The sequence below is a fragment of the Lasiodiplodia theobromae genome, assembly GCF_012971845.1.
Source record: "Lasiodiplodia theobromae strain AM2As chromosome Unknown scaffold_5, whole genome shotgun sequence".
NCBI classification, from domain to species: domain Eukaryota; kingdom Fungi; phylum Ascomycota; class Dothideomycetes; order Botryosphaeriales; family Botryosphaeriaceae; genus Lasiodiplodia; species Lasiodiplodia theobromae.
Genome location: NW_023336541.1, coordinates 601,452 through 628,976, shown reverse-complemented (window position 1 = coordinate 628,976; position 27,525 = coordinate 601,452). Strand labels below are relative to the sequence as shown.

Here is a 27,525-nt window from a genome sequence, read left to right as displayed (position 1 = left end):
CCAAAAAACAAGAGTTGAGATCGACGGTTACGCAAGAAACTCTGCGACGCGCCAAAAGAAGAACGCAACATCTTGCGAGAGGGACAGTAAAAACTACTTCGAAAAACTCCAAGCCCGGCAAAAACGCCAAGTATAAGCCCGTGCTTTACAAATAATGAACGTCTAGCCATCCTATCAATGGGCGTGCGCAGACGCGCATGTAGTATTTACAAGGGAAGGGGAATAACGGATCGACGGACGATCATCATCGGTTCACTGCTTGTTGAAATCCGGTGCACTCCTCGATTTCTTCAGGATGCGGTGACGTGCCAGCAGCTGCGAGATCATAAAGTGGCTGACGTCTTCATCGGCGTAGTAGGACAGATGTGAGGCGATACTGGCCAGCAGGGAGATGTCGAATGCACCCCTATCATCTCGTTAGTTACCATCTCCCCCCTTTTGTTGCTTTAGCGATTATCGACTTACTCCTGAATGCTGTAATCCACCCGCCCGTTGCTGTTCAGTGCCCTGACCTTCGCCTCCTCGCGCCTCAGCTTGCGGCTGCGTTCCTCAATCTCCTGCCACTCGCGCTGCTCGCCGAGATCGCGAACGTCGGCATCGCTGCGCTGGCTCTCCCGCCGCTTTGCGAAACCGGAGTACAGCGTCTCGATCTCCGAGTCGATCAGCGTCGGCGGGTGCTGACCGTCCTGGCCGGCTTCAACCTTCGTCGGCGTCGTCGTCGGATCCGTGGCGCTGCCCTGTTGACTCTGTGCCAACTTGCGCTTCTTTTCCTCGCTTATGCCCGCAGCTTCCGCGGCCGCACTGTTGCCATCTTGCGACGCACCTGCGGCTGCCGTCGAAGGAACGGTTGCACCGTTGCCAGCATTGGCAGACAGGGGGCCGCGGGATTGGCTCGCGATCGGATTGCCGAGCTTAGAGGCATCCTCCGCAGTAAGTCCAAGGCTTCGGTTGAGCAGGCTGTTCGCGATACCCGAGCTCAGACTCGTCCACAGGCCAGACACGCTCTGTCCCACGCGCGCACCTATGCCTGTGAGACCCTGAGCGACAGGAGCGCCAAAGATACCCTTTTTAGTGTAAGGAAGCGGCTGAGGCTTCAAGGCGGACATGGCCGGAGAGATGAGCGGCTCGAGGCGGTAACTGATCGGGTCGGTAGGATGGAAGATGTTGAAGATGCGTTGACACCTCGGCGAGGAAGTAGTGATTTCGAAATGGCTTTCTTTGCTGGACGAAGGCCTCGACGGGTCTGCCAGGAAAGGATCGTCCGTCGACAACTGCGTGTCCGGATGCAATTTGCTCTGGGAAATGCGGGCCGCGATGGTTTTGCCGCTGAGCATTTGGAAAAGTCCAATGGGCGAACCGAGGGCGTAAAAGTCTTCGACATCAAAGTCCAGCTTCAGCTCTTCTGACCGTCGATGGTGCTTGTGGCGCTCGCCACGTGCCTTTTCCTCCCTCTGCTGGCACAGCAGATCGAACATGATGGCGGATCCGAGCGAATGCCCGACGAGGCTCACCTTTCCGTTGAACTCGGGATTGCGGTCTTTAAAAAGCTTGTAGATTCTGTTACATTCTTGGAGGACGATCCGGGATATGTGGCTCTTGTAAGCGGGACTTTGGTAGAGAAGGACATCTAGGGCGAGGTCGGTTATGAGATTCCGCACGGCTGGAACTCCTTCGACCGTGATGTTTTCCAGGCTGGGATACTCGTCGTCCTCGATGGAATGAGCGTCTCCGAGATCAAACTCCCGCCTGTTGTGCTTCAAGCTCTGCTTGGGGAAGTCGAGAAGATGGCGCCAGACGATCGGCAAGACCTGCACGCGACAGTTTTTGGGTAGCTTGTCCACCTCACCGTTCAAAGCCTGCAGATCCGCTGACTCGGCATACACGGACTTCAACGTCTTGCGGAGCGTGTTGACGTCGTGGACGAAGTTGATCGACTCCATCCTCATGCCCAACCGTTGACCGATGCCGTGGGTTACGAGCAGGAGATGCTCGATCTCACGGCCCTGCTCTTCCCCTTCCTGCTCCTTGTAATCCTCACGGATCTCCCTCTCGGCGCGTTTTCGTACTTCCTCCTCCTGCTTCTCGAGGTCCTGGGGGTCGGTCGAAGCCATCAAGTTGGACATCTGGCGCTCGAGCGTCCGGCGATGGGCGTGAGACGGCGTTTCTTCGACTTCACTCTGCTCACCAGAAGACGTCTCCCCGGCTTTCGATTCCTGCTTGGCCGACGGTTCGGGTTCGGGCTCAGCTTTGGCGTCCGCGCTGGCCTCCTTTTCGTCCTTGGGGGATTTCTTTTTGGCCTTTTCTTTTTCCTTTTCCTTCTCAGCTTTGAGGTCCACGTAACCACGGATGAGCTTGACGCCCGCGAAATGGCCACCTCCAGCAAAACGTTGGTACATGGTGCTGCTCATGCGCGAAAGAAAGTCGTCGGTGAGGAGCCACGCGGTAGTAGAATCCTGATACGTGACGACGGAGTTCATGTGAGCTCCGAACAACCGGTGCGTCTTTGGCGGCTCTGGCGGCGCCGGTGCGTCCTTGGGTTCGGGCGCTGCGCTCTCGGGAGCCGACTCCGGTCCTGAATCACCAGAGGTCGAGGCCACGGTCGCGGACCTCGAAATGCCCTTCACGGTTTTGTTCGGATCTTCGCCAGGTGGCAGTGATGTGGGGCGCGACTTTGGTTGCGACGCGGAGCGCGGCCGTTCCAGGTTGGCAAAGCGCCAGGGCTTGATCTTGATGTAGCCCTCCTCCAGCTGGTTCGCCAGATTCTCGTCGCAAGGCCGAAGGAACGTGGTGCTCTCTGCTCGAGTAAGTTTCGACGTCCGGACGCATGACCCTTGGGAAGCATACCTTGGAAGAACCATGTGCCTCTCCGCACCTCGTAGACGGCGCCAATCCAGTAGGCAGGGGCCAGCTCCCGTTCTTCTACGTCCACGTCGAAGAGGAAGTCCTCGTTCACGGGGACCTTGGCCTTGAGCTCGCCGTTCAGCTCCGATCTCTCCCAGCGGATGTTACGCTCCTTGATCTGCCACTGGCGAGGTTCCTCTTTCTGGCTGCTTTCCTGACCGTGCAGCTTCTTGCGCTCGGCCTCCTCAGCCTCGTCGCAGATCTTCTGGAAGGTGGCCTCGAGGGCGCGCGAGTCGCCGGCGGAGAAGGGGTTCCATTTCTTCGGCTGCGGGGGTTTGTCTGTCTTGGATGGGTTGTTGGCGAAGACCAGGGCCTTCCTCTTGGGGATCTGCGAGCAGTCAGCAGGCTGCATCACGGCGGCGCTCGGGGGCATACGTCGACAGCGTGGAACCACAGCACGCTCAGCGGCGGGCAGTCCCTCGGGTACTTTTTCAGGCTCAGGCGATGCCTGTTGGTCACGGTGTGGTCGGCGCCTCTGCTCTGCTGGGTGAGGTTGAGCTCGGGAGGCTGGGGCTCGCCGGCGTCGGGGGCGGGATGGGTCTGAGGGGTCTGGTTGCGCGAGCCCCAGGGCGAGATGGCGTTGATGCCTGCGGCAAGGTAAGAACCTGAAGACTTCGCGTCCGGCGCGGTCATCTTCTCGCCGGGCGGGCCCCCGCGGGGCGGGCGCTGGTCAAGCAGCCAAGCTTGCGAGCGGCGGGCGAGGGCGTCGACGGGGGGAGCGGGAGCTCGATGCTTGAGATGGTGGAGGACGTAGGCGGGGATGCCTTTGCGGGCCAACGTGTCGAGAGTGAGTGCAAAGAATAGCGCGGCTGAATAGGGAAGAGTGCGGACCCAGGAGCCAGCTGTATACGATCGCAGCCACAGCGCGCGGGCCAGGAGGGACTGTGGTCTGTGGCAGCTGAATGCGCCGAAGCGTCAACGTCACAGCAAACGGTCCCCGCCTTCAGCCCTAAGACCCCTAGCCTCCCGACCGCCGGCCCGGCTGCCGCAACCGCTTAGGCCCGCTTAACCCTCGCTCGCGCGCGTCCTTCGCTTCACCACCGCTCTTTCGCACCCGTCTTCGCGTCGAAGCTGTTGGGACCGAGTTCCCTTCGGCCCTGTTCGCTCCTGCTCTACCTGAGACAAGTCTCGGTCGATCGCCGCGCCTCGCGAGATGCACCCTCACCGCACACTATCGGCACGCTTGACGACTCGTCATCTCCGAGCCCGACATGCGACCACCGCCCGGCTCACCCACGGGCTGCCCAGCGATTGAAAGCCCAATGGCCGTCGACACGAAAGCGTCAGTGTTGCTGCTTCCGGCAACATGTGTGCTCAATGCGCCGTTGTCTTTCCTTGTAATTGAGCCGCCTGGCTACGGTGCGGTGCCACGTCGTTTCAGCTTTCTTGCTCCGTGTTTCCATCGCACAGCTACGTGTGGCGCACCTGAAACGCCTGTGGCTAAACACATTCTATTCCCTATAGCCAGTAGCCCTCTCCTTTCCTACAGCCAGGAGCACTAACCGAATCTCTGCTTGTCACCTATCGGGATGAGCATGCCAGCCCTTGATGTATCTGGGCAGTTTGAGTGTGTCGAAAAGGCTGACTTACAGCATTTTACCATGTTCGAACTCCAGCAATTTTGTCCAGTTGTCTGGATTTGATGCGAATGCCCGGATTTGATGCGGTTTGTTTCCCGGATTCAAGACGCCCTCAGCTGCATCACCCACACCATCATTAAACATCTCTCCTCCCGGCTCCAGATTTGGACTCCGGTTCACGTCTTTCGGTAAAGCATGCAGCGTGTTGCGTCCTAGCAGGTGATCTGCACCTTGCAGGCAGCCGAACTCACGGCTACATCAGGCAGTGTGGCAGCTGGAAATCTGCCGATTGTGGTCATCGTTGGGCACCTGTCCCTGGACGTCGCTTTTCGACCTGGACCAAAGGCTAAGAAGTAACTCAAGCGGGAAGAGGTTAATCAGACAGTTGCAACCTTTTCAATTTCCTCGTGGAATCTGACCCTCGAGGCCCTACGGCGTGCAACTAAGCGGGAATCGGCGGCAATTCGCGGCGAGAAGCTAAATGGCCGAGAGCTAGGATGCAGTGGAGGGGGGCTAGGAGCTAGGAGCTGTCATCCCAGATCCTGATCCCCCCGCCTTGTGTGCGTGTGCCTGAGACAGGCGATGCTCTCAGCCAAGGGTGTCAACGAATCCGGACGCGCTTCGAACGCCTCGAACAAGCACCGAGCCCGGCACATTTTCTAGACTGATGCCCTGCATCAAAGACCAGGAAATGATCCGGCTGTGAGACCGTTCGTCACGACGAGCAATTGGTCAGCCAAGTGTGGCCAATTCGTCTCCATCCTCATTCTTTCGTACGTGGTGGGTCTTGATCTGCACGCAGGTGACCCGTTCAGCTTACACGTATGCAGGCACCGAGTCCTGGCGAGCAAATATCCCCGCTGCTGCTCGACGTGAAGCCAGAAATGTGCAAGTTTGCGGCAACTCTTGCAGTCTGCACGTTCCTTTTGGAACAATGGCCTGCCTGCCCTCGCCGGTCTGCTCGCCAACGATGACGGCTAGGGATCACCGGAAAGTTAAACTTGTGCCGCATCGCCGCAACACGGACAACCACAGCACAATTTCCGTATTCGCACGTGCGTTCCGAGCCTGGGCCTCCCACCACTTGAAGTGCATCGCGATTCATCGTACTGACCGTGTCTGCAGGGAGCGTGCACTGGTGATTTTCCGCAGCGACTGGCATCTCGAGAGGAGGTTTCTCGTAGGGTCTTTCGTCTGCATAACGCGAATCCTGCTCCGCCCGACTTGGAATCCGGTGCTTACTCGTGGCGTGCGGAGACTTGACATGGACGGATCAGCGATATCCCGGTCATCAGGAACGACCAACGCCGTCCCTCGTTGCGGGGGCGGCAACCCCGGACACCTCACTACGAGAGGCGTTCAGCCTACAATGCGACGCGAGGCTGGGCGTGGTAGGGGGTCGATTCGTCGAGTTCGCCAGCCATTTCGAGGTCTAGAGCCGTCGAACTGAAAAGCGACGTGGTCAATGTAAGCTCACGGCTGCTTTTGACCGACAGCCAGGATCGAGCAGAAGAGGTCCCATTACCATGGGAAAATGTGCATAAGCACAACGTGCCACCCCGGAGCGAACCAGGAGAAGGGACTGCTCGTAACCGTCCAAGTACCACGGATGTACAGTGTACAACCTTCATCTACACTCCGCAAGATCCGGGAGCTACGTCCAGCCGGACACGACAAGAACGGGGTTCCCCCGTACGGCTGAGAGGAGGCGCACTACTTCCCAATAAAGGCTTTTGCCTGTGTCCGCGCTGACCGGCGGCCAGTCCGCAGCAGCGGGCGACGCAAACGACTAGCAGCCGCGCGCCTCCGGCTCTCCGGCAGAGATGATTATCACGGGATCAGCAGCCGGGGACGGTTTCTTGCCTTTCTGACAAAACCTAACGTTCTGTCGGCATCTCGACTTGTGGATTTGCGGGCTGCTCTCGCCAAGTGTGCGGTGAAGGTAGGGAAGATGCAGGAGACCAACACCGTCTTGACTCGAGGCAATGCGGCACGCAGCGGCCGGAGTCGTTGCGCTTCCGCTATGGGCGGATGTGGGCTTCGTGACAGGGATTCTTCCCCGCGTTGTCTGCAGGCATTTGACTCTACCCCACACTTCAGCATCGAGCCAACTGCATCCAACGTCCTGCCTGCGAGACCGCAAGCCCCGTATGGGGCACTCAACCCACGTCATCCGCAGGGTCATCTCGACCGATCCCAAGGGCAGCGGTGCAACGAAGACGAAAAGCTGCTCCTTTTCGCTGCTCTCCAAAAATGGACATCGGCGGCCCTAGCGTTTTGCGGGGAAATAAAGTAAGCGGGGGGACGGGTGGCTGGCGGCGGCCTCCCACGTTGACGCACTAGCGCCTAGTGACGCGTGTGGGGAACGGTCCATCACTGCAAGCTGCATGACACGGTTGAGGCTATGTACCCTCGTAAGTACCTCGTGCGGGGGTGGTACCCTGACCACAGCAACACGACGGCTGCCCCGCGCTTTGTCTCTCCCCGAGACTTGGTCGAAACCGCCGTCGTCGTCTTCGTACCGGAGCACAGGCTCTACCCTTCATCTCGCCGGTGCTTTTTCTTGCCAATTGCACGCGTGCAGTTGGAGTTTTCGGCCCGGCCGGAAAAGTGGCCGAGCCATGCGGAGAAGTACATGTTTCCGGCCCTGGACTTCCAAAGGTGCGGCATGGGAATAGAGCGAGACGGAGTTAATTTTCCAGCTGGATGCCTGTCCCGGCTCCACCTCCTCTGCGTCGACAAGCCAGCCGCCGAGACGAAAATCACTCAGAGTCCACCAACCACGAGGTGCCGGGTACTTTCCGGCGGGTACGTATCGTCATGATGCAAGCGTATCGCCGTCCGACTGCTCCCATCCCCAGGCCGCTCCAATGGGGGTTCACCTTGCTTAGGTCCGGAACTAACCCTGCGCCCCAAGCGGGGAGTGCGCTACCCATACGATTATCAGGATCCATGACACTTGCAGGAGCCCCACGCATCAGGCGCTGTTGCCCAGACCGCTGGGGGCGTTGGGGCAACGGCTCCCTGGATCTACAAGTCTCGAAACCGGAGACTCGTCAGCCACTCCTTCCTTCCACTGTGCCGAAGCACAATGGAGCGGGGTTGGAGAGGGGAGGGGATAAATATGCCCCGTCTCCTCTGTACTCTTTCCTCCACCACGATCTTACGGCGCTGAACACTTCTTCGCCTGAGACTGTGAAAGGTTTCCCATTTTCCCAATTTCCCATTTTGTCATCCAATTGGTCCGTTTGTCAAGATGACGATTCCGGACGAGGTTGATATCATCGTCACCGGTGGTGGTTCGTGTGGGTACGTTGAACGACCTGGTACTTTGGGTGAATTTCATTCGCTAACTTCTCGCAGTTGCGTCGTCGCTGGCCGTTTGGCCAACCTCGACCGCAACCTCCACGTGATGCTCATCGAGGCTGGCGAGAGCAATCTGAACGATCCATGGTGCGTTGTCTTGATTCCTATCGAAAACTGTATTCTGACCCCTGCAGGGTGTTCCGGCCTGGAATTTACCCGAGGAACATGAAGCTGGACAGCAAGACCGCTTCGTTCTACTACTCGCGGCCTTCGGAGTGGCTGGGCGGTCGTCGTGCTATCGTCCCTGCCGCCAACGTTCTGGGCGGCGGCAGCAGCATCAACTTCATGATGTACACGCGCGCCTCCGCCTCGGACTACGATGACTTCCAGGCAAAGGGCTGGACCACCAAGGAGCTGCTCCCGTTGATGAAGAAGCACGAGACGTATCAGCGAGCCTGTAAGTTCCCCGGTGTTTTGGGTTAGAGCTTCCACTAACTCATCGTTCTAGGCCAGAACCGGGACCTGCACGGATTCGAGGGCCCGATCAAGGTTTCTTTCGGCAACTACACCTACCCGATCATGCAGGACTTCTTGCGCGCCACCGAGTCGCAGGGAATCCCTACCACCGACGACCTCCAAGATCTCGTGACTGGCCACGGTGCCGAGCACTGGCTGAAGTGGATCAACCGGTAAGATGGTAGCTCATGTTGACTGACTCGATACTGATGTACATTGCAGCGACACGGGTCGCCGGTCCGACTCGGCGCACGCTTACATCCACAGCACCCGGTCCGTCCACCAGAACTTGCATCTCGTCTGCAATACCAAGGTCGACAAGATCATCCTGGATGGCGACACGGCGGTAGGCGTCCAGACGGTACCCGCCAAGCCGTTGCACCCCAAGCAGAAGCAAGAGCCCAAGATCTACAGGGCTCGCCGGCAAATCATCGTCAGCGGCGGCACGCTGAGCTCGCCGCTCATCCTCCAGCGCTCTGGCATTGGTAATGCTTACCATGTGCGCCAACTCCTGTCCTCAGACTAACTAACGGCTCGATAGGTGACCCCGAGAAGCTCCGCAAGGCCGGCGTCAAGCCCCTCGTCAACCTTCCCGGTGTGGGTCTGAACTTCCAGGATCACTACCTGACATTCGCACCCTACCGGGCGACTCCCGAGACCGAGTCGTTCGACGACTTCGTCCGCGGCGACCCCATCGTCCAGCAAAAGGTCATCGACCAATGGTTCGTCCCGTCGTCCCGTCGAGCGTCCCGTTCGTAACTAATTCAATGTCTAGGAACCTCAACGGCACCGGCCCGTTGGCGACCAACGGCATCGAAGCTGGTGTCAAGATTCGGCCCACTGAGGAGGAACTCAAGTGGATGGACACGTGGCCGTGCCCCGAATTCCGGTCCGGGTGGGAGAGCTACTTCAAGGACAAGCCCGACAAGCCCGTCATGCACTACTCGGTCATCTCCGGCTGGTTCGGTGACCACATGCTCATGCCTCCGGGCAAGTTCTTCACCATGTTCCACTTCCTCGAGTACCCATTCTCGCGCGGTTCGACGCACATCGTCTCGCCGAACCCGTACGAGGCGCCCGACTTCGACGCCGGCTTCATGAACGACCGCCGCGACATGGCCCCGATGGTCTGGGGCTACATCAAGTCGCGTGAGACGGCGCGTCGCATGAAGGCGTACGCGGGCGAGGTGACGTCCATGCACCCGTTCTACGCATACGACTCGGCGGCCAAGGCCCAGGACCTCGACCTGGCCAACACCAAGGCGTACGCCGGGCCAGACCACCTCTCGGCGGGCATCCAGCACGGCTCGTGGAGCCGGCCGCTGGAGGCGGCCAAGGAGACGTCGCCCAACTACCTCAACTCGGCGTGCCAGGGTCTGCGCGACGACCTGGAGTATACCAAGGACGACTTGCTGGCTATCGAGGACTGGGTCAAGCGGCACGTCGAGACGACCTGGCACTCGCTGGGCACCTGCTCGATGGGCCCGCGCGGCGGCAACAGCATCATCAAGCACGGCGTCGTCGACGAGCGGCTCAGCGTGCACGGCGTCAAGAACCTCAAGGTGGCCGACCTGTCCATCTGCCCGGACAACGTCGGCTGCAACACGTACTCGACGGCGCTGCTCATCGGCGAGAAGTGCGCCGTGCTCACGGGCGAGGACCTGGGCTACAGCGGCTCCGCCCTCGACATGAAGGTCCCGACGTACCACGCCCCGAGGGAGATTACTCACCTCTCCAGGCTGTAGGGAAATTGTTTTACGAGTCTCGCTTTTCGGCGAGTATGAAATTTCTTTTGCTCGACTTGGCCTGCCTGCGTGTTTGGCTTAATGGCTTCTTGTTCCATCAGTAGTCGGTCTCTAACCTCTGCTACTGCTCTTTTGTACGTAGTATGGAATGTGACGGTGCTGAATGACCTTCAATCTCGTGAGTCCACGTCTAGCACGTGTCCAATGCCAACGCAGCACTCGCCGTCTTCAGCCAAAACGTCAGGACTGTTAGGCCTGTGAAACCAAGGCAACCCCTCAGCAGCCTAACTCCTGGGCTCGGTGCCTAGCCTCATGATGTCAACCGGTCGCCTTGCGGTTCGGGGCGATCCGGCGGCCTACGAACCCACATCAAGAATTACTTCATGGCCGTTTACGAGGTCCTTTTTGCGAGATTTGTCCGCGTGCGGGATGTTCGGAGAGCCTGAGGGATAAATTAAGCTTCGACAGCTGAAACGTCGGACCGTTACACAAGTCGACGAGTCGTCTGAGCAACGGGGTGACCGAACGTGAGACGAAACGACATTCTTGTTTGCTTCCTATCGCGTTGTATCGCCTTGTGCAGACGTTGGACTGTCAAGCAGGAGCGGGGAAGGTCAAGCGGGCGGGCAACCGGCAGCGGGCGCTGATCTCTCGCCCCACTCTGATTGTCGATCTGGCCAGCGCCAAAAAACGCGGTGCACGATGGACGGGTCGACGAGCGCTGCGGAACCGCACCCATCAGGTCCTGCAGACGGGAGGGCAGGAGAGTGGGAGGGCTAGAGCGGGCCGTCAGCCGTGGCTGAGGATGGGAGGAGCGGCCAATGGCGTGGGGGATGCTGACAGCGCAGCCTCCGCCGGGGCGTGACGTCATTGCCAGCGCTGGCGGTGGCCCAGTTTTGCAATGCGCGAGGAAGGAGAGACGGGGTCCTGCTGCGAACCCTGCCGGCTACCGCTCCCGCCCTGTCACCTCCTGCACTACCAACTTCTGTCGTTTGCAATCCCAATTTCTTCTGTCGCTATTCCCCCCGTCCAAAAAGCCCGCCGAGCGCGAGCTTTCAGCTCTCCATTCGTGCGGCTGTGTGCTAGCTGCGAGCCCTTTCGACGATCTCCACGATCCTACTCCCATTCGAGATAGCAGCCTGGCCTGCGCACGCAGCCTTACACCATGATCCGCACTTCAACCCTGCTGCTCGCAGCCCTTGACGCGTATGCACTCGCTGCTGCCGTCCCAGCCCCAGCCCCGGCCGCTACTGGAGAGCCTGCCGCACTCCCAAGACAACGTCCAATCGACGCTGCGGACCCGCTCATCACACCCTCGCCCGCTCTCAATGAAGCCACCCGCACCTATCTCGAGCGCCGAGATCTGCTGGACGATATCAAAAGTGGTGTGAACTCAGCCCTTAGCGCACTAGGATCCGATATTCCCAGCTACGTTACCGACGGTACGCCGCCATGTCATTGGTTGTCTCTCTTCACCAAGTACTGATAACGCTGCAGGTGTCGCCAACTTCTTCCAGAACTTCCCCTCTGGCAGCGCCGTGCAGAGCTCGCTCGGCCTGAATGATAGCCAGCTGGCCGCGCTGCCGACCCAGGTGCTCAACATCCCTCCTTATGGCAACTGGACCGACCAGGGTTGGAACGTCCGCTTCCACGGCAACGTTTACAAGCAGCCCAACACCAGCCGGGAAAAGTTAAACGACTTGGCCAACGTCTTCCTCATTGGGACGGACATCGAGGATCTGCCCGCTTCGCAGCAGGACCAGGCTCGCAACTTGACCGCCGAGATTTTTATCGTGCAGCAGGGTAATGAGACGGTCAAGGTGAACCTTGAGCCCGCCGCGAGCGCCGGCGGTGATGGCGAACCCGGAGGCGGTGGTGCCGTGACACCCTCTGGTGGAAACCAGACGCTCACGCTGCCCTACAATACTACGGCTGAAGGCGATTTCGACGTCTTTTTGCCCATCGCCAACACCACGGGTGGCCTTGCCGCCGGTAACGCGACGAGCAAGATCCAGCGTCTCAATGTTTACGCCGACAATGCTACTCTGGGTAATGCAACCGCGTATTTGGTGCCTCCGAAGGGCATGACCATCATCAGCGACATCGACGACATTTTGCGTGTGACCAAGATTTATCAGCCGAAGGAGGGCCTGTTGAACTCTTTCGCCCGGCCGTTCACACAGTGGATGAATATGCCGGACATTTACGCCAACTGGTCCAGGTCCCTGCCGGACATGCATTTCCACTACCTGACCACCACCCCGGAGCAGGTGACGCGCAATTATATGGACTTTATCTTCAAGACTTACCCTGGTGGTAGTTTTGATACTCGTAAGACCACTCGCTGTCACGCATTGAAGTAATACTGACACTCGCTCAAGGCCCGCTCAACTTCTCCGACGTCTCGGCGACCCTCAGTATCCGCAGGTTCCTGCTGGACAAGATCTTCCAGACCTTCCCGGAGCGCAAGTTCATCCTCGTGGCCGACACGTCCAACTCGGACGTCATGAAGGCCTACCCAGCGCTGGCGCACGACTACCCCAACCAGGTGCAGTGCATCTTCCTACGCAACACATCGGCCACAGACGACGACAAGTTCCCGTACGACACGTCGGGCTTCAAGGACCTCAACCAGCAGATGTACATGTTTTTCAAGGTGCCCGACGACTTGACCAACCTCGATATCGAGGGCGGCCGCTGCTACAACTCCTCCATTCCCCAGAACGTCACCTTTTCAACCCAGGACGAGCTACTCGGCATCCATGGTGACAGCGCTGCCTCCGGACCTGTGCAGGCTCCCAGCAAGAGCGGCGTGTTTGGTCTGGTCGTCGCGTTGGGAGTCGCCGTGTGGATGGGACTGTAGATGTGGTTGATGTGTGGTCTTTTTACTTTTAACGCCCCCTGTTTGATGATGTGTTTATTCTTTATGATTAATGGATTTTCCATGACGATTGGTTACGGACGGGAGTGGAGGGGGGAGGAAGATTGGAAACCCAGCGTCTTCTAATTTTTCACGGGATTGTTGTGGATAGAGAATGGGGCTTGGAGACTATACAAAAGGAACCGATCGCAAGTACCCACTGACGAATCAGCTGGTAATGACGAGGGGGAGCGCTCCTGGGGTTGTAGTTTTTTTTTTTTTTTTTTTGAATAGACTAACAGCTGGTTTGTTGGATAATCACTGTGTAGAGTAAGCAGCGGCTGCTCGAGTAAAAATGCTCTTAGCCCACTGTTAAGCTGCAAAGATAATTTACCACGGAGTTTTGGACCTGAATGGATTGGACTTGAAAAGAGGACTTGTTGGTCTGAAGTAGTTTGTCACGTGTACAATGACTTGACTATAAAATGGTCTTGCACAGATGACCGGTGCCGCATTTCTTTTCTGCAATGATGTAATCAAGCAAATAGTGATTATAAGATCAATGTATACTTTCTAATTGAGAGATATATAATCTAAATCGAATTGTATTACTACTAGACATAAAAATCAAAGTTCAAAGCCTAGTATTTCGACACATCATATTTCTATGTATCTCTCAAAAAATATTTGAAAGTGGAATATAAAAAGTTTCTTCACGCTTGATGGAATATTTCATGCTTAGCAATAACAAAAGTAAATGAGGAATTGGCTAGAGTGGAGAATCTAGTAATTTGATGCCAAAGACGAGAACCTGATTTCTTTGAAGGTTGCGTCATAATAAGCAGGCGGAAGGAGACACCTATTTTTGACCCATCCATGGATGCTCCAGAAGCTCCCTTGCCGTCTTTCTCTGTTCCGGTAACCAGCACAGCATTGACCTCATAAAGGCAAGAAAGTTTTCCTTGTCTCGTCCTTCTAGATTCTCTTCCTCGGTTTCAAATGAAAGCGGAGGAATTTTAGCGTCCATCAATGTGCCTATGCGAATTTTGTTAGAACTTCCGTACACGTTTCGATCGAGAGCGACGTACCATTCTCGCCAAAGAATAAGAAGGCGCTCCCGTCTTTTTCGAGAAACTCGCGAGGAGGGGGTCCCAAGTACGCAACGATTTGCGAGAGGTGTTTGATGTTGCTCAGCTCGCCTTCATCGGTCCTACTATCAAAGAGATGCTTTCCCTCGTAGAGGTCCCATATCTGCATGTGTGGTTAGACTGTGTAAGGCCGCCGCTTGTGCTTAAGTAGACCATTACCATAACTCCGAAATTCCAGATATCGACTTTGTAGTCCCATTCCATTTCAAGGATCACCTCCGGAGCCCGATAGATCTCTGGCATAATGTATTCGGCATATTTCCGCTCTGCAAACCGCGCTTCTCCGAAATCGCAAAGGATCGGATAGCCCCATGACTTCGGCTTAGGCATCCGTCGGGATTTGTAGATTGTGCGCTGCTCATCGATGACTTTGCGCTCGCTCGGGTGCTCCGTCTCTATCTTCTCCATATCGGGCAGCACGTCTTCATCCTTGTTCTCCAGGAGGATATTTGATGCCTTAATGTCTGCAAGCCGTGGCATTAGTGTTCGGGACTTCGACAAAGCATGGAAACGCCTACCTGTGTGGATCAAGCCGGCCTCGGTATGAAGGAAATCCAGAGCATTCAGGAGGTAAAAGCAGAAAGGTTTCAGCATCTCCGTAGAAAATCGGCCATTGAGAAGAAAAGGGCTAAGTTCGGATAATCTCATAGCAAGTGGTTCTTGGACGAAGCATAAGTGAGAGCCATCAGGTCCTTCGACCTCAAATGAGTCAAGGACGTTGCGTATGAAAGCGCTCCCTGGGTGATCGGTCTTGATTTGGCAGAGGCGTTCATAAGCGTGCAGCTCACGTGCCGCCTGTTTATTGTACGCTGAGCTGCGAACGAAGACTTTGATAACTACATAGCGCAGTTTGCTTTCAGACAGTCAGAACGGATACATAAAGAGACTGCGAGCACCAACTGCAAATCTCGACACAGCCAGACTGTCGAGGCCACGCCGTAGCCAAACTTGGTGATGATCTGGTACTGGGAATTGAGTACTTGACCAATGCGTGCCGGGTAGTAGTTGATCGGGCGGTAACTTGAAATCGTCTCTTCTTCAATCTTTTGACTATGGTCAATGGTGGGAAACGCGCGTGTTGACAAGCACCTTGGTGATAACGGCGGTCGCAGTCGCGTTGTGGCGAACGCTCGCCGTACAGTCCTCAAGACCGCGGTCATTGTTGCTGGAGAAGAGAAGCGAGATACAAAAGGAAAACAAGAGGGGATCGTAACGGGAAGAACGTGTTGAAGATGCAGTCGAGGAGGCGCGTGCGGCGGCACGGAAGTTCGTGGGTCCCGTGAGGCTGCGCCGCAATGAATCAATCGTTCTGTTCTGACCCCACAAAAGTATTGTCGGATTCCATATTGACGCGTAGTTCTTACCCCGGTAATATTGTGGTTGAGGGTTGCCGTTTGGTGCAAACCGGCTGAGTGCGAGATCTTTCTGAAATAGCAATCAAGCGGCAAGACGTCGTATTTAGTCAAATGGCAATGAGAAAAAGTTACGAGCACGTAAAATAATCCATAGGTATCAGTATCTACATAAAATCAAACATAAATCCGCTCTTCACATACCGCCGTCTTTCTTCCCCTCTTCGTCGCCCGAGAGCGTCTTGGTATCTTGATGAGGCCACGAGAGCGCCGCCTCCTCAAGTTTCTGTGAGGGATATCCAACGTCATCTTAATTCCCTCTTTTTACACTCAATTACCGTGTTACGGTTTGAGAATGCCTTTGTTTCGGCTTTTGCTTGCTTGCCCCTTTTAGATTTGTTGAACATTGAAATATTTAGAGCATGGGCTTGATGTTGTCGGCAACGGCAAAGGGAGCCTCGGTCTTGGACTTGACCTCGTCGACGGTGACGCCGTCTGCGAGCTCGACGAGGGTCAGACCGTTGGTGAAGTCGACATCGAAGACGCACTGAAGATTTTGTTAGCAACGAGTACTCTTTTCGAACGAATCTGAAAGGAAGCAAAAAAGACTTACAAGATCAGTGATGATCCTGCTGACGCAAGACCTGCCGGTGAGCGGGAACTCGCACTGCTTGAGGATCTTGGGACGGCCCTTCTTGTCCGTGTGCTCCATGGTAACGACGACCTTCGTGTTCTGCGGGTTGGACACAAGGTCCATAGCGCCACCGAAGCCCTTGATCTTGCCGGGTAGCATCCAGTTGGCGAGGTCGCCCTTGGCCGAGACCTGCATGGCGCCGAGGATGGTGAGGTCGATGCGGCCGGAGCGGATCATGCCGAACGACTCGTCGCTGCCGAAGCAGGAGGCGCCGGGCCGCAGCGTCACCGTCTCCTTGCCGGCGTTGATCAGATCCGGGTCCTCCTCGCCCTTGGCCGGGTAGGGCCCGAGGCCGAGGATGCCGTTCTCCGACTGCAGCTGCACCTCGACCGACTCGTCGACGAACGACGGGGCCAGCATGGGCATGCCGATGCCCAGGTTGGCGTACATGCCGTTCTTGAACTCCTTGGCGGCGCGGCGCACGATGCGCTCGCGCTTGCTGGCGGCGTCGCCCGAGCCCAGGCTGGACATGGCGTCGGCCGGGTCCTTGGCGTTAACGACCTTTTCGATGTTCTTGGGCTGCGTGCTCTGGATGACGCGCTTGACGTAGATGCCGGGCACGTGGACGGCGGCCGGGTCGATCTCGCCGACCTCGACAATGTGCTCGGCCTCGACGATGGTCGTCTTGGCGTTGCGGGCCATGGCGCCGTTGAAGTTCTGCGCAGCGAAGCGGAACTGCACATTGCCCAGCTTGTCGGCCTTCCACGCCTTGATGAAGGCGTAGTCACCGCGGATGGCCTCCTCCATGACGTAGCTCTTGCCGTCAAAGACCTTGACGTCACGCGGGGTCGAGTACTGGGCGATGGTGCCGTCCGGGTTGAACTTGAGCGGCAGCTCGCCCGTCTGCACGACGGTGCCGAAGGCGGCGGGCGTGAAGAAGGCCGGGATGCCGTGGCCGCCCGCGCGGCACCGCTCGGCGAGCGTGCCCTGCGGCGTGAGCTCCAGCTCGATCTCGCCCTTCAGGTACTTTGACTCAAACACCTTGTTCTCGCCCACGTACGACGCGATCATCTTGCGGATCTGGCCCGACTCCAGCAGCAGGCCCAGCCCGGACCCCACCACGCCCGCGTTGTTCGACACGGCCGTCAAGCCCTTGATGCTGGGCGTCTTGTGCACCTGGTTGATCAGCGTGTCGGGCACGCCGCACAGCCCGAATCCGCCGCACAGGAGCGTGCTGTCCGACTTCATGTCCGCGATCGCCGCCTCGGCCGACGGCAGCACCTTGTTGATCTCGAAGCGCCGTGTCGACGACGCGAATGTGCGCGCGAGGAGGGTGGCCTGGGTCGTTAGTTGCACTGCAAAGCCGCAGGAAAGCAGAGAAAACCCACCTTGGACGAATTGGACGACGCAAAGAAGCGCGCGGTGCGCACGCCCATAGCTATCGACGGCATGATGGCGGAGGATGTGGATGTAGGCCGGAAGCGGCGGGTCGAAGCAATTGCCTGCACGGATTCAACGACAGAAGCTCTAGACTTCTGCACACGGGCACCTAGTCGACTGCGAGGTGAGTCTGGGGGATTGGGGAGGGAGGAAAGAAAGGATGGGGAGAAAGAAAGGTCGTAGCAGAAGGGCGGCGTTGTGTTTTGGCCTCCGCCATGGCCGGAAGCTGTCGCGGTAATTGGCGGCCTTGACCCTGCGGCGAGTAGGCTGGCAAGCTCGCGGCCAGCGAGGGGTCAAGCTTGGGGAGCTGTTCTTCGGCTAAGAGCGACGGGTATCCCCCACACGGCCGCGGAACTGCGCCCGCCAGTCGTCGGAACGTCCACCCTCGCCGGCGGAATTGCGTCGCTTTCCGCACCTTGCCGACCTGCCTCTTTCTCTGCCATTTCTTCCTGTTTCAATTGCACGTCGCTGAGCGCGACTGCAGCCCGGTGCGGGCGTGCGGCTGGCAGAACGACGACTGCACGACGCGCGACGCGCTGCGATAGTCTTCTCCCGGCGCACACCCTCGGCTAAGTCTTCACCCGATTGCGGACGGCAGCTACCCGGTCCCGAGCCTGCGGATGCGCTCTGCCAGGCAACGTCTGAACGCTGCTGATGAGCCTTCTTCCTCACCACCTTGCCCGTTCCGTCCCGCATCTTTCTCGTTCGTCCGAGGATGCTCTCAACCCGTTCTCGTTGCGGCCCATTCCCTCTTCTGGCCAACCTACCCCGCAAAACGTACGAGCCCCTCACAGACGAGCAATTACTTGCGATATCGCTGCCCCCAACAGCTTGTCTCCCAAATAGGAAATCTTTGCTGGTGCTATTGCGTCCAACCACGCTACACCGCACCCGAACTCCGTCCAAGAACCGACCGAGTCCTATTTCTCGTCTCCACACAGCTCATACAAAGTGGAGGCGTATGAGATCATGTTCAAACCACTCTCGATTATTTTTAGCTTTTTACTGTGTTCCCGGTCCCGTAGCGATTACTTCAAAAGCCAAAGACTAGCCACCTGCAAAAGACAGACCCTTTTCACTCCTCTCCATGGTGCCGCAAGACGCCGCCCCCGCTCTCTGCCCTCGCCCGTCCAAATGACCCTCCCCAAAAGTCCGTTTCCTCTATGACCTTCCACCACCGTCTATTCCGTCGGATCCTCGCCGACTTCCCATAAGCTTTTATTGAGCCGTTCGACAGCCAAAACGTTTTTCCAATCCGAGCGTCCGAAAAAGCTGGACGAAGTCGCCGTTCTTCCAGATACTGCCCTCCCTCCTCAATCCTTCAATCGCGGCCTTGCTGATCGCGTCTTGAATTTCCTGACAGTGCTGTATTCCAAGTCATCTGCCCGTTCGCAACCGCCTTGTTGGCTCGTCAACGGTCATCGTTACAGTGGGTCACGAAGAATTCATGCGTGTCCCGCGAGGCGGACCTTCGCGAAAAGGTCCAGACGTAAATGTATGACAAACGTCCGGGCCTTGTCTCCCACCACCAGGTGAAAATCTTTCGTAACCCACCGTGTAGTGGCCACCCGACCATCGTTCCACAGTCGGACATGGCCCCGTTAGACCACCGTTCATCCCGGTGGTGTCCTCTTCACGCCCCAGATGATGCTATCCATCAGCGCGTACGGGCTCGCCTCGCTGTCCAAATCCGCCATCAACGGACTCTGGTTCATCCCAAACATTGCGTCATCGCCGATCAACGCGCCGTTGATGTCATCGATGCTGTAACCCGTCATGTTCGGCGTGCTCGATGCTGTTGCCGTGTTGGGGACGATGCTTTGCGCAGACGAGCTGTTCATCATCTGCTGCTGCTGCTGTTGCTGCTTCGCGTCTTGCAAGTTCAACAGTTTTCTCAGCGCAATCATCGAGCGGGTGACGGGCGTGGACAGTTCCGTTGGGTCGACCTTGGACGTTATATCAGTGAGGACGGAGATTAGTTTCTCCAGCAGCATGCGAGCACGTTCGTTGCGCTCCGGCTCCTTGAGGATGCCGAGAAGAAGGGCGCAGCTGAGGGAACGGTGCACGGCAGCCCATGAGCGGCTCGCGAAGACCGTCATGTTCTGCAGGCCGAGGAAAGCCTCGACCGTGTTGGCCAGGCTGTCGATACATGCCTTGCGCAAGGGCCGGGCCAGTTCGTGGTCGGTCACGGATGGACTTATCGCCGGCCGGCACAGCTCAGACGTGATGTAGGACATGTGCAGGTACAGCGCCCAGTGCTCAAGCTGGTTCCGCATCGATCGGCATTTGCGGGAGTCGCGGAGGTAGTCTGCCGCGTCGAGCATAATGTCCTGGATATCCTGGCGTCGCTGTGCTATCCTCGACAACGTCTCCTGCGAGCTGTGACTCAGAGCGCGGTCGCTGACGATGTCGAGTCCGACCTTGCACAGGCGATACATGCACTCAATGTACGGCCGGTTGCCCGGGCTGGACTCGGGGCTGAGCGGCACAGCCTCGCTGGTGCCCATCGAGGACGCCCGGTCAAAGGTGATGGAGAGCAGGCTGTCTTGCCACAACACGGACCACCATATCTTCTTTCTCGTGAGCTTCATCTCTTCCGTGGTATGAGAGGGGCAGGTCCGGTGCAATCCTTGGCTCTGCGCTAGGCGAATAGTCAGGCCGAGGAGCGACCAGGCGACGCCGGCATTCATGTTGTTGGACATCACGTTACCGAGGATCAGGAGCGTCTGGATCGTCTCCAGGTTCGAATGCGAGAGGAAATTGGTGATCCGCAGGCACTCAAAGCTGCAGCAAATGTAGACCTGTGACGTTAATTCGCGCTCCTTCCGCGGCAGAGCCGAACATTGGCAGCCCGAGGCCAGAACGGCGAAGAGCAACCCAACCCAATGGAGATCTTTTCCGAAAATAGTCTGCTCCGTGACCCCACTGATGCTCCCATCTTCGCTTGTCTGCGAGCCCCCACGAGCAATGAGAAATCGAAGCAGTTCCGACTCGAGCTTTTCGATGTCGGCGATGGCTGGGAAAACCGTGTGGGCCGTCTCCTTGTGGTACTTGAGCAGGTTCCAGCAGTCCGAGTCGTTGGGGAGGGCGTTGCAGAGCTCGTAGATGCGGTTCATCGAACCATGCGGCAGCCCCCAGAGATCCACGAACGGGTACGTAGCGGATTCGTTGTCCAGGCCGAAGAGAGGCAGCACGTTCTTGCCGAGCAGTTCCTGGACGGGGGCGCTGCCGCCCTCGCCCTTGCCGAGGGACATGACCAGCGCGGGCACGGAGCTGCTGCCTAGGTGCACCGTCTGGCCGGTGATGCTGTTGGTCGTGTGAATGCCCTGGGAGGTGAGCTGGCCGTCGTGGTGCTTCGGCGGCGGGCTCGCGCCGGCGTCGGGAATGACATGGTGCTGCTGATGGTGGTGGTGGCCATTCTGGATCGGCGCGTTCGAGATCTCGGAAGCCTGCTTGATGGTGCTTTTGAGGTCGATCAGGGAGCGCTCGACGGTGTTGAGCTTGGAGCACAGGCGCTCCCAGTCCTCGCGGCCGATGGTGACGGTTCCGTTGCCGTTGTACTGGATGCCGGAGCCGAGACCGTTGGAGGCTTCTGGCGGCTGGCTGCCGCCATGGTTCATGCGCTTCGCGGGCGGATGCGACTCAGCAGGCGGGTGGTAGGTGCAAAGCTCGGGATGCTCTCTCGCTGCAAGACAAGTCAGCTACTAGCCGGCGGGCTTGGGCGGGGGAAGCCAGCGCGGAGTGCATACCGATGCACGTCTTGCACGGGACGGCCTGGTCGCACTTGACCTTGCGCTGGCGGCACGGGTAGCAGGCCTTGTACTCGCGGGCCTTTCTCTTGCGGCGCAGTATCTCGTCGACGTCTGAGCGCGACGCCTCGGCGGGATTGAACTGCGACGCGGCGGATTGGGAGGGCTGGGTGCTGGGGCTCTGCGACTCCATGTCGGGCTCTGACTTGAACATTGGAAGGCGACTGGGTCAGCGGGGTGCGGCGGGCATGCTGCAGCTCGGCGGCGGGCAGAGAGCCGGTGGTGGACTTGATGAGCGGATGAGCTGGGAGATGCGAGAGGGTGCGAGTAATGAGAGCTCGGCAGGCCGCGACTTTTCGTCACTGCTGCTAGCCGCTGCCCGCGCGCGGGACGAACACCCAACGTCTGGGGCCACTTATTTCCAGCTCTCGCGTTTCGAGTGGGCTAGGGCCGGGCGCGCCGCGCATTGGTGCGCGCCCGCAGCAATCGACGCCGGGGCGCCTGAGGCCGCCGCTCTGCCAGCGCCCGGGCGGCATGCTCGGCATGGGTTCATCCTGGAGCAGATCTCTGCCAGGCAGCGCGACAAAATAGCGCAGGGGGCGCTGCTGATGAATCTTCGCTTGATGCACCGTCATCATCGGGCGCACATCCGGCACGGACCCGCACGTCGCCAGCAAAGAGAAAAATCGCCATGTGCTGGCCGCGGCAGAAGCTTCGAGTGCTGAGCACGGCCGACGCTGCCACCCGAGTCGGCGATCGCGTCGGCTCTCGCAGAGCTTAGCCTTGGCTAACGCGCCAACCGTCGCCTTCAGCCCTACAAACCAACCGTCTGACGTGCCATGATGACATGCCGCTACGGGAGCCTCATCATCGCCCTTCCATCGGCGTCTGGGTCCCTGTCGGCGGCCGTTGCCGGACGCATGGCCATCAAATCACGCAGTATCTAATGGCTCATCGGCTCGTCGCTCCATTTTTAGCCTCCCTCAAAAGCCTTCTCTGTCACGAGTGCGTGATGCGCACTTTTCGCATCGAGCTTTCTTCGCGAATCGGAGCCGCATCGCTTCTCCTTTCAACTGCATCCTCACCGCTGTGGGGGTTTGCCCCCCGGTCCCGCTCGACCCGCAGCCGTGCTTCTTGCTCTCAGAAGATGCCAGGTCATTGACCACCCGCATGTATATCAACCCACGTATAAAAAGGAGTACCGAAGCAGCTGCCGGACAACGGGAAGACTTTGTCCTACCCGAGGAACGGCACGGCAACTTGACACTCTCGTCCGTGGACCCAAGTGTATACACACCAGCACTCCTTTGCCCAGGAGACACTTCAACCCCTGACCACGAGGGGCTACTGCAGGTCTCGCCCTTTGGCGTTCCGCAAGAGTCTTTGCGTTATTTTTCACGATATCGCAGTTGAGGCCGGCGCCAGATGCGGATTGGGTTGAAATACGCACGAGGACACCCGGACGCGCCCCCGTTGCAATCTACGTCACAGGTGTGTCTACGTGGTAGAAAGATGAAGTCATTACCGGGCTTTAGAAGAACGAAATTACTACCAAGGTCTAGAATGGTGGAGTCATTACCGGGATTCAGAAGAATGAAGCCGTTCCCAGGCTCTGGTGAGTCATTACCAGCCTCTAGAGCGAAGGATACCATCTTCTGAAGCGAAGTAATACCAACCTCTGAAGAGAATGAATACCAGCCTCTCGAGTGAAGGAATTATCAGTATCTCAAAAAGTGAGTCATTTTCCAGTCTCAAGCACGCTCAGTTTGACTTTATCAATCGCATTATCTGTACAACATATCTCCCATCCCTTCGTCTCAACGGCCCTCTGCCTGGTATCTTGAACCCCATCATTACATACATAAATATGATAAAGAAAAAAAAGAAAAACCAAGAAAACGCCGCTTTTGATATCTCAATCTTTTTGACAGCCAGTGTCAATGGGAATCTTGTCTGTAAGTCTCACCATCTAGTGGTCTATGTCTAGGGTCTATTTTTGTCGATTCAAGGAATCGTCTACTCCCGGCGAAGAAAAAACGTGATCGCTTTTTGGGACTTTTTTTCCGAAACCGATTTCGCTTCGAACATTGAGAGGAACGAGGCAAAAAAAGGAGCAACAGCCGAGAAGCTGTCAGGAAATGGCTGAATTGTGCCGCTTTCGTCGAGCCGTTTAGTGGGCATGGTCGGCGGCAGGAACGCCCTTCTCGTTTTGGTTCTCCTCGTCGTCACCGCTGTACGCAAACTTCGAGTGGCGGCGAATGGCAGCACCCTTGAAGAAGAAGACGAAGGGAATGGCGCAGCAGGCGAGACCGATGAACGCCAGAAGCGTCGACGCCCACTGGTATCCAAGGCGCTCGTACATCTGCTCCGTGAAGAGCACGACGGCAGCACCCCAGAACGACCGGATGAACGTCTTGGCAGCCAGCGCTGAGGCGGCCTGGTGCTGGTAGGAGTCGACGAGGTAGTTGTTGGCGGCGTTGTACAGGAAAATGAAACCGAAACCGACAGGGAAGCCGCCCATCGCGGGACCCCACCAGGAGATGCGGGGGTACGAGGTCCAGGCGAAGATGAACAGTCCGATCGGAATGAACCAGCAAGACGCCATCATCGGCCACAAGCGGGCCTCCGCCGGGGGCCTTCCGTTGTGCTTGGCGGAGAGGTAGAGGTAGTGCTTGTTGACCCACGGAGAGCACACCGCGCTGGCAATGACACCGATGGCGAGAGGGATGAACATGAGGCCGGTAGTTGATGCGGTGTAGCCCTTGCCCTCTTGGAAGACGATGGGGTATCTGCGGAGCGGTTAGTGGGGAGCGACTCGCACCGTTCAAACGGGGATGACTTACGCAACGAAGAACATGTACAGCAATCCGTACAAAACGCTCATGTAGAGAGAGATGAAGAACACGATGGGCTCAAGGAACAAGAGCTGGAACGGGCGGAGCAAGAAGATGGAAATGCGTTCGCTGAACGGGCGCTTGTCCAGGTCTTCCTCGGTGACGTACTTGTCGTCCCCGGTCTCCTTCCTCATCTTCTTCGCACGCTTGGCCAACAGACTGGGCGTGTAGGTTTCGGGCACGGTGAACGTGATGAGGATCCAGGCTGCGCCGGAGAGGATCAACTGGATCCAGTACAGCCATCGCCAGCCGAGGTTGTCGGCGAGGAAGCCACCGATCAAGGGACCGATCGCGGGGCCGATGAATCTACAACGCAGTCAGCTTGCGATGTTCAAAATTCGAGTGGTACTACGTACGGTGCTGCACTGAAGGCTGCCATCGGAACGCCTCTCTCCTCGTTCTTCCAGAGATCCGCGAGTGTACCGCCGACCAAGGTCATGGGGGCGCTGAAGGCAATGCCGTCGATAGCACGACCGACGAGGAGAGTTGCCATGTTTTTCGAAAGAGCGCCGGGCAAGACGAAGAGGAAGGCGACGAGCAGGGTAGACGCGTAGATTGGTTTCCTGCCGATGACCTCGCTGAGCGGGGCGAAAGCCATGGGTCCTAGAAGTCGATCGTCAACACAACACAGTAACTCGCCGACAGAGGCTGCTGCTTACCGACGCCGAAGCCGACAACGAAGAGGGTGATGGCCAAGAGGGAGACTTCTCTGGAAGCGCCGAACTCCTTTGCCGGACCCTCGATATCCGCGGTGATGACCGAACTGTTCAACGCGACGACGAAACAGGTGAACGCCACACACATGGTGCACCACCACTTGTACGCTTTGCTCCAGTTCTTGGGATTCTCGGGGTCATCGATCTTCCACGTGACAAGTTCATAGCGTTCGAGGTTGCCCGTCTTGTTGGACTTGACGGTCTTGAGGATGTGTCCCTCCGTGGTCTCTTGGGTGTATTCTTCCAGGTTGGCATCGTGACTCAGGGTTCGGGAGGGAAGGTTGACGAGCTCCTCTCCGGTGGGCTGTGACGCGCTTCTAGTGTGGCTGGTGGTGATGGGCTGGAAGCCAGTGTTGGCAAAATCTTGGGCATGGGTTTCATCGAACTTGGTGCTCGAGCTGTCCGAGCTCGAGTCACGCTTGTGGTTGCTCTCAGTATCTGCCATGATGCTGAGACGTCTCAGGGGAGTCTGATTGGAAATATCTGTGCTGAATTCGCAGACCTTAGGAGCGGTCAGGGTTGTTTATATGTGTTCAGAGGAGTGATCCTTCGCTCGGGCAGCCCTACGGGCAGCCGGTTTTCTCTCGGGTCCGTACGATAACAATTGACGCAGCCACAAATTTAAAGCCCCGATGATGAGACATTTTGCTGCGATTTAGGGACTTGCGCCAGAGGAATGATCCGAAGTAGGAAGTGCGAGTGGCAACGCCCGAGTGTACTCCGTGCCAAGACTTTTGCGCCGAGTTTCGAATCGCCGCCCAGATAAAGAGTCGACGACCCGTTGGGCTCTGCCGTGCCAAAAGTCCTTTAGCTCCCGCTCGACAACCTCGGCCGATGCTCCAGATAGCGGAGGCTGAGATGCTCCCTCCTCTTGGCCCTCCTCCGCTGTCGCAGCTGTTCCCATCGACCCCGGCCGAGTTCAGTCCCGTGCTCGGCGAGCGCCTAGCAAAGCCAATTTTCGAGCTATCGCATGGCCCATATCCTGGCAGGACAACGTAGCAGGCCGATCCGGAGACATGGAAGCGCGCAGCGTGTGAGCTCATGGCGGTCGAGCATCGTCGTGGACTTTTGATGTAAGAGTGAGGGTACCAGACTGGCCCAGCGCCCGACGGGCACAAGCGAGTCATGCAGCACACAAGTTGGCGCGGGCGTCAAGCTGATATCATGCAATGCAGGTCGTCCTGCGGTGCAGCGCGGGCTGGCCGGCGGGTTGTGCAATGATTGCATGCCGGGACGGGGCCGCTGGGGGCGTGTTTGGCCAGACCGTATTCCCCGCGTTTTTTCCCAGAGATTCTTCAAGGGCGCAGGATCACAGCGGCAAGCGTGCATAAAGGCCCCTTGGTTCCGCATGTGATCGCTTGCGCCGCGCACAAACTCCCGTCCGGGGGGGCCAGCTCGCAGAGGCGACGATTGCAAAAGGCGCGCGACAGATCGGCGGGGATCCGGGAGCCAGACCCGCTCGAGAGCTTGAGCGCCGCCGCTGGCGACCGTGCGGGTGGATGCTGCGAAGCTCGAGGTCGGCGCCCCCGCTGACACGAGCTGCTGGGCGATTGTGCCATCGGGGCGGCCATGATGCTCATGATATGCACAGCCAAGAACGATGGGTGGAGTTCGTGCATTGCCGCACAACCCGCTGCGGCGACGACGGGTACTGGCGCACGCCGCCCGACAAGGATGCGAGCAGTCCCTTGGACGGAAGCGGCATAGGAGTCTGCGCGGCCGCGAGGATTCACGGCCCCAGGCGCGCGCTTTGGAGAGGTCCTTGTCCGGGCATATATTGGGGCGTCGGCTGCGCTGCGGAGGAGGCTGTTGACGGATTGGCTGCGGTTGGCTGCGGTTGGCTGCGTACAGTGTGCGACGGGTGCCCGGCCGGCTGGTGCTCTACTGTCAGCTCCGCTTTGTGCTTATCAGGTGTTGCGCGCATTAGCCAGCGGCAGGGAACTGGAGGGGAGCGGCCGTAGTTTTTCAATCTGAAGCGCAGCACGGGCGGGCAGTTGTCAGACTGCGCTGGGAGCGACCAAGGACGCTGGGCCCGCGCGCCGCCGGCCGGCTGAGACAACGTCGCGTCGTCGCCGTCTCCGCACCGGCAGCATCTGACAACTTCGGTCCACGTCCTTCAAGGTACAAAATCGCGTACCCACGGCAAAACCCAGCGACAAGCCTCGACCACATCCCCGGGCGCCGTACTCGCAACGCGCTCTTGCCCGCTTCGGTCGCTTTCTGCGTGAGTCGCCGCTGCACGCTCCGCCCCATTGGCAGGCGTGATAGAGCAAGCCTCGACCGTGACTGCAGGCGAAAAGCAGGCAAACGCGATTCCACGCGCTCCCGAGACCCGCCTGCCGCACGCTCAGCTGCTGCTCTGCTCTGCCCGCTCGATCGCACTTGACGTCGAACGTCCGATCCGACTGGTCGCTGCTTTGCCAAATCTATCCTCATATCCCTGTCATACCTGCCCCCAGCGTGCAGCTCCCATTCAATTGCCCTTATCCATTCAGCGCTATAATGGGTAAGTCTCGTTAGCCTGCCTGTGCCTGCGCCTTTTCAACCCCCGCGGCCTCCTCCTTCTCGCCGCAGACTCTCCCAATTCTTCACACAAAGCCTCGCCGCGAGACAGACGCTCACGGCGCCCCGACAGACACCTCCGATTCCTACCGCCCTGCCACGGTAAGTCGTGCTGCTCTCCC

At 58.1% G+C, this 27,525-nt stretch overlaps 7 protein-coding genes across 7 annotated transcripts; 2 read left to right on the top strand and 5 right to left on the bottom strand.

The window, feature by feature from the left end:
- Positions 1-252: 252 nt before the first annotated feature.
- Positions 253-3,534, bottom strand: LTHEOB_2036 (DDHD domain-containing protein; the record flags this gene model as incomplete). The annotated part of the gene is made up of 4 exons (XM_035510804.1): positions 253-406; positions 466-2,794; positions 2,845-3,229; positions 3,277-3,534. 4 exons carry the CDS (start codon positions 3,532-3,534, stop codon positions 253-255), a joined length of 3,126 nt encoding a protein of 1,041 aa, XP_035364976.1.
- A 4,203-nt stretch (positions 3,535-7,737) lies between these two features.
- On the top strand, positions 7,738-10,048 carry LTHEOB_2035 (Alcohol oxidase; the record flags this gene model as incomplete). The annotated part of the gene is made up of 7 exons (XM_035510803.1): positions 7,738-7,790; positions 7,845-7,934; positions 7,982-8,244; positions 8,296-8,476; positions 8,526-8,788; positions 8,845-9,025; positions 9,079-10,048. 7 exons carry the CDS (start codon positions 7,738-7,740, stop codon positions 10,046-10,048), a joined length of 2,001 nt encoding a protein of 666 aa, XP_035364975.1.
- Positions 10,049-11,213: 1,165 nt separating this feature from the next.
- On the top strand, positions 11,214-12,911 carry LTHEOB_2034 (uncharacterized protein; the record flags this gene model as incomplete). The annotated part of the gene is made up of 3 exons (XM_035510802.1): positions 11,214-11,490; positions 11,546-12,379; positions 12,430-12,911. The coding sequence occupies 3 exons, from the start codon at positions 11,214-11,216 to the stop codon at positions 12,909-12,911; spliced, it is 1,593 nt and encodes a 530-aa protein (XP_035364974.1).
- Positions 12,912-13,767: 856 nt separating this feature from the next.
- Positions 13,768-14,650, bottom strand: LTHEOB_2033 (CMGC/SRPK protein kinase; the record flags this gene model as incomplete). The annotated part of the gene is made up of 4 exons (XM_035510801.1): positions 13,768-13,943; positions 13,997-14,159; positions 14,216-14,520; positions 14,575-14,650. 4 exons carry the CDS (start codon positions 14,648-14,650, stop codon positions 13,768-13,770), a joined length of 720 nt encoding a protein of 239 aa, XP_035364973.1.
- Positions 14,651-15,823: 1,173 nt separating this feature from the next.
- Positions 15,824-17,493, bottom strand: LTHEOB_2032 (Succinyl- :3-ketoacid-coenzyme a transferase; the record flags this gene model as incomplete). Its single annotated transcript, XM_035510800.1, has 3 exons — positions 15,824-15,955; positions 16,022-17,380; positions 17,431-17,493. The coding sequence occupies 3 exons, from the start codon at positions 17,491-17,493 to the stop codon at positions 15,824-15,826; spliced, it is 1,554 nt and encodes a 517-aa protein (XP_035364972.1).
- Positions 17,494-19,095: 1,602 nt separating this feature from the next.
- On the bottom strand, positions 19,096-21,445 carry LTHEOB_2031 (C6 transcription factor; the record flags this gene model as incomplete). Its single annotated transcript, XM_035510799.1, has 2 exons — positions 19,096-21,167; positions 21,232-21,445. The coding sequence occupies 2 exons, from the start codon at positions 21,443-21,445 to the stop codon at positions 19,096-19,098; spliced, it is 2,286 nt and encodes a 761-aa protein (XP_035364971.1).
- A 1,956-nt stretch (positions 21,446-23,401) lies between these two features.
- On the bottom strand, positions 23,402-25,286 carry LTHEOB_2030 (MFS multidrug transporter; the record flags this gene model as incomplete). The annotated part of the gene is made up of 4 exons (XM_035510798.1): positions 23,402-24,020; positions 24,075-24,431; positions 24,482-24,728; positions 24,785-25,286. 4 exons carry the CDS (start codon positions 25,284-25,286, stop codon positions 23,402-23,404), a joined length of 1,725 nt encoding a protein of 574 aa, XP_035364970.1.
- Between the last annotated feature and the right edge of the window lie 2,239 nt (positions 25,287-27,525).